This window comes from Sinocyclocheilus rhinocerous, unplaced genomic scaffold (assembly GCF_001515625.1).
Source record: "Sinocyclocheilus rhinocerous isolate Xijiao unplaced genomic scaffold, SAMN03320098_v1.1 scaffold2485, whole genome shotgun sequence".
In the NCBI taxonomy this organism is placed as follows: Eukaryota; Metazoa; Chordata; class Actinopteri; order Cypriniformes; family Cyprinidae; genus Sinocyclocheilus; species Sinocyclocheilus rhinocerous.
The window spans coordinates 101,525-107,167 of record NW_015637155.1 but is presented as its reverse complement, the minus strand read 5'-3'; the positions used below and the strand labels follow the sequence as shown (position 1 = coordinate 107,167).

At 40.1% G+C, this 5,643-nt stretch overlaps 1 protein-coding gene across 1 annotated transcript in view; it reads left to right on the top strand.

Annotated features, from left to right (window-relative positions):
- The first annotated feature begins 4,917 nt into the window (after positions 1 to 4,917).
- The window catches only part of LOC107748640 (putative nuclease HARBI1), a 12,184-nt gene continuing 11,458 nt past the window's right edge, over positions 4,918 to 5,643 (top strand). Inside the window, exon 1 of the mRNA XM_016563524.1 lies at positions 4,918 to 5,312. Within this exon, the coding sequence (XP_016419010.1) occupies positions 5,148 to 5,312 (165 nt within the window). The 5' untranslated portion in view covers positions 4,918 to 5,147. The remainder of the gene's footprint in view (positions 5,313 to 5,643) is intronic.

Here is a 5,643-nt window from a genome sequence, read left to right as displayed (position 1 = left end):
TCCATGTGGCTGAGCATCATTTTCATGTATATTATGTTATATTTAAGGTCTATTTGTGTATTTTATGGTCTAATTCTCCTTATTTTGATCACATCCAGCGGTTATCTTTGTCTGTCATATGCTGTAGTTTATCTTTCCTGTGTTTTAGTAAGTTTGTGAACGATGAGCTTACTATTAAGTTAGCTGCAGTCTCAACTTCATTATTTCCTTTTATAATGTTATGTATTGTAATTTTGAGGTTATTTGAAATGAAGACAGTTCTATTTTCTTTGTGAAAGGCTGTTGCCATCCTGTCATGCTGTGAGAGTGACTGTGTGGAGAAAGGAGCCTAATAAAAGAAAGCTGCTGTTTTACTCAACGATTTTGGTGTCCTCCTCATTTACCCCTCACCTCAACACAACGCAGAGACATTTGGGGGAGCACACCGACGAAGAGGGTTACATATATATAAAAATTTAGTTAGTTTTTGCTTAAAACGAGCAACAAGATCTGCCAATGGGGCAAGACATCAGCATAATAACAGCGTTGGCGTGGTTTTCAAGTTTACAGTGTCGGTCTGGGTTAATGAGCTGCATGCGAGTCAAATGTCTACTTTCATTCTTTATATTTTAAACTGAAGTGTGTGCTGCAGATGTTTTGGCCGGTTTGATGAGACTGCAGCTGTTTGAGAGGGTTCGTGTCTCGTGGGAATCACAGATGAATGCTAATCGAAGGAGCAGATCTTCATCTGACGCTGACTGAGGTTCTGTCTCCAGGTTCAGCTGCACTCACTGATCGCTGTGTGACTGTGAATCATTAATAAAAGAACTGATCAAATTCACACACATTTACTCGGCTCACTAAACCAGAACATTTCTTAGATTCTGTTGTTTTAATATACCACTTATTATAAAAACTACAGACACACACACCTTCAATATGAGGAACATGTTTTTTATTTATTTTCCACTGTATGAAATCAATATATTTTTAGCTCTTCTGTTCTTTTGATTAGTAGTTTCGTTCTTTAAGGCTTGATTCAGCCGTTCATGACATCCCGTCATTCACGCCGCAGTACAAATAATACAACTCCAGCTGATTCAGGAAGCTTGACAAACATGTAAACACCTGGAGCTGAACTCAAATAAAGCTGTGTTTCTCATCTGATTCATCTGAATGAGTCATTCATCTGAACTGAATCTGAGTCGAATGAATCTAACACGATCAGTGACTCAAACAGAGCTGGAAACTAATAAATTTTATGAAATGACTTTTTAAAAGTTCTGAATGTAAAAAGGCTCAAAGAAGATTCAGAACTGATATGGACTCCTGAAGAAACCAGAGACACGAAACACGATCATCGGTTCATCTCTGAGCTGAAAATACTGGAGCTAATTAGATCAGTGCATGTAATGATAGCGGTCTTCCACAGCATCAGTAGTGTAGCCTCACTTTTAATACAATGAGTAATTGTGTGATTTTCAAGCTAATGGATGCACGTGCAGATTTCTCATTTGCTGCTCTATAATACAATAATATAAAGTTAGTTACACTCAGAATGGGTTTTTCCACTCCGATGTGCTACTTTTCCAGTATATTTTAGGTAAACGCATGCTAGACGGATGTGTGTGACCGCTGTGCTCGTGTCTTTTGCAGCGTCTCGTGTTTAAAGCACACGTTAAGTTAAAAGAATTTCAGCTTTTACACGCAGCGCCGCTCATCAATGTCAGTTCCAAAACAGAGGACCAATCAGAAGCCCCCGGGGGCGGGGCAAGCGTGCAAACTTACAGTGGTTACAGTAGCAGGTTGGCATGGCAACGGTCTTATTTGAGGGCAACACGATGTGTTTAAATCAGTTTCTCGAGTGAAGTCATCGGCGTTTGACACGGCTCTTTACCTTCGTTGATCTCACAGTTCAAGTAAGCAGGGCTTCTTACCAAATGAACACAAAGGAAGAAAAGCAGCTCTGCATGAGGGTAATGTTACTGTGCCGAACACGTATCAGCTCGTCGGTGTGTTTGGACAGGCCTGTGATCCGGTGTCGGTCACTGCAGACGAGACCAGGCCATGCTCGGGGTACTGCTGCATGAGGAGAACGCCGGAGACCACACGATTAGTACATCACACCTGATCAAGAACCACAGCTAATCCATGTACACCCATGATCGCATATTACCAGCAGTGACACAAGGGCTGTGTGTTCTTGCCATGTAAAGCATCCTTTGAGGGGGATCTCTGTTCTTGCTGTGGTTCTGAATGTTGATCTGTCGTAAAAGCCGGCTCTCGTAGTCCTGGTCCATGACTGAATGAGATCAGAGTGTGTTCCTGTGGAGAGAGACTACTGCAGTGCACTAACAATACCACAGGCTTTCCTAATGATGACAATAACCCTAACGCTAGGAGCATCATTAATGAACAAACACGGCGGCACACTTCTCATATTCTTCTCAAACAGCATCTTACGGGTCAGTGGTCACCCAGTCTAATGAAGCGATGCAGAGCTGTGTTCATCAGAGACAGACTGAATGATGGAGGAACAAACAAACACTGATGGTCTGTAAACGATCCTGACACACACAGACTAAACATATAATTACACAGAATAAGCACTAATGAATGAAGATCACTAATGAGCACACAGCTGAAATAAAGCCGTGAACATGCTGATTTCACACGATAATACCACAGTACTGGTGATTATCAGCTCAAATAGCCTGCTGCTCCTACTGTACCACGGTACATGTCAAGAAACATGGTATTAATAAGTTACGCTCATTTCTGCTGTGTTTGACTGAAGTCTCGCCATGAAGCGCTCTGACGGAAGAAAAAGCTCGTCGTGACGATAGAAGACTCCTGTCAGATGCCCGATGAATGAAATGTGTGCGTTCATACCAGATTTATGGCTTTAATTCTGTAAAACGAGCCGGTTCTGCGCGACTGTTTGTTGTCCTTCCACCGCAAGGCATCGTGGGAAATGTGACGCTGCTGACGTCATTGTTTTCATTCGCGAGAAGCGATTCTGTTGTCATGGACACGGAAGGCGGAAGCGGTCATAAGCTGAAACGTGTTAAAAGGATAAAAAAATTTTTTTTACTATTATTCAGTCAATCAACAAATACAAAGACAGTATAACGGAACATCAGGAAATACAACAAAGAACAAAGATACGCGCCAGGGGAAAGAAAACCGCTTTCTAACCTATATAAAGCGATTAATAAAATAAACACGGAGGTTAAAGGGGGAAATAGATATATCGCAATAATAATAATAGTAAACAATAATAATAGACTATCAAATAAACACATGAATGAATAGATAGATAGATAAACACAAAGTAACAATTTCAAAGCGGAATCCTGAAAAAAGCACAAAGACTGTTTCAAAATATTGTTGCAACTCTTTAAAAACCCATATCTATCTATGTAAAAACACTTTAAAATGTGGCTTATTACTGAAGAATGTACACTTGTGGATATGATATTTGGCCAGAAGTAACACAGTTATAAGATAAAGCTCTTTGTCAGAAAATGCATCTGTATCAAAAATAAAAAAATTAAAAAATCCCAAACAAAGAAAATTGAGAGCACACAAAATCAGTCACAAACCCCCGAAAACTATTCCAAAATACTTACGTGTGATTACAGTACCAGAATAAATGTAAAATAATTTCATCTTGCATAGCCTATTGATATTAAATAATCTGAAAATGGCATGTTTTATAAGTATGTCACGTGTTCATGCATTGAATAACACCGACAAATAAAAAGTATCTTTGTATAAATGTTATTTCTGTACGTGTATGTAAATGTATCGCATGCTTGAATTTCCCGCGAAAACCTAAGTGTTATTATAAGCTAGCCGCTGTGAATCTGGCTGAAGTCAGGCCACAGTTTGGAACACTGGCTGGTCATGTACTTGCTCAAATATTGATTATTTTTAACCAAAAAAAGTTACGGACTGCAGCTTTAAAAGAAAGTCTTTATTTTTAGAGGACTGGTGGCTAAGAGGCATGTGGTCAGTGCTGCACATTATGGATAAGAATGGCTGTTTTGTCAGTTATAGTGATTTCTGCACGAAATTTAATTTTCAGTGTGTGAAAAAAGATTATTTGAAAGTTATGAAATGTGTTTCTTTAACATTAGGCTACGTTCACACCTTTTTTGTCAGTTTTTGGGACTTACAGGTGTGTGAGTCTGGACACGCAGCTTCAGTAGCGTCTGTCTGTCTGAACCCGTATCCAGTAACCATAGCAACACAAGCCCGTATCCAGTAACCATAGCAACACTGACAGACGGGGAGAGTCTTATCACTTTCTGACACGACTAGATCCGATCGAGCCTCGGGGGTTTCCGTCAAGTCTTCATATATCTGGGTGACGTCACAGACACTACAGAGCCGTATTCTGCTGCTGTGTGAACCTGGACAATAATAATAATGATGATGTATCTCTTTATTGTAATTTGGTTAATTCATTTTGGACTGAAGTAGGTCATTGGATAAAACAAAGAGTATCTATTTTTCCATCTATTACTTGGCACATGGTGAAATTTGGAGTGCATTTGGTGGACAAAAATGTAGACTTTGTTGTAAATGGTTTACTTTTTATATTAAAATTCTTTATTCACAAATGTAAAGTTTTGAAAGCAGCACCCCAGTTTAATGTCTTTAAAAAGGAGCTAGCCATGTATACAGAGGTCTTTTGAGATTTTATGAAAATGATGAGTAGTGATTAGGCCAAGAAATTATTTGATTTGTTTATTAAGTGTGATTTTGTTTAAAGCCCTACATTGTTTATGGTTGAATGAATGTATTTAATTTAATTTTATTTCTTGTAGGCATTTTGTTTCTCTGTTATAGTATGATTCCTCTGAATATCTCAGTCTGTGAGGACTATATTGTTTGTTAATGTTGAAATGCAAAGTAATTTTTAAAAAGGGCCACTGTGATGACGTCAGGCCAGCAGGCGGCGCTGCGGCGTGACGTCACATGAGCAGAGACGCAGAAGAAGAAGAAGAAGAAGCGTGAGGAGCGCGTTAGCAGGGCCAGCGCTAATAATGATGAAATAACATAACGTGCGCGGAATAAGCAGAGCGATCGCGGCGCGTCGTGGAAGATATCGCGCTTCTGCAGCGGCGTTTGGACCCCGGGCTGAGAACACAGGCGGAATCATGGCGAACGACGAGACGCTGCGCTCGCTGATGTTCACGCTCAGTTACGTGCTGATGAAGCGGCGGCGTGACGTCACCAGCGCAGACGCGCAGCGCAGACGCGAGGTTCAGCGGCGCGTCGCGCACAGACGGTATTTCCAGCAGAGACACAAGAGGATGATCATGGTGAGAGAGATGTGCCTTCAGTACTGAATACAAGTACGGTGGCCGAGAGGCTTAAGAAAGCATCTTCCTCAGTTTGACAAACAACACGCGCTGCAAGTAGCACAGACCCAACAATGTGTAATATAGTCATTTTTTTCTTTGTTTTGTATATTAATTAGTAAACGACTAAACGCACATCTGTTACAGCTTTATTTGACCCTCTAACTCTAGCACTTTCTATTCTGTTTTAATTCTACTTTATCTATTTATCTTCTTTTTTATTTAAAAAACACTAGCTTTCTTTTTTTCTATTCTATCTACTTGTTTTTCTGTGTGTGTGTGTGTGAGTGTG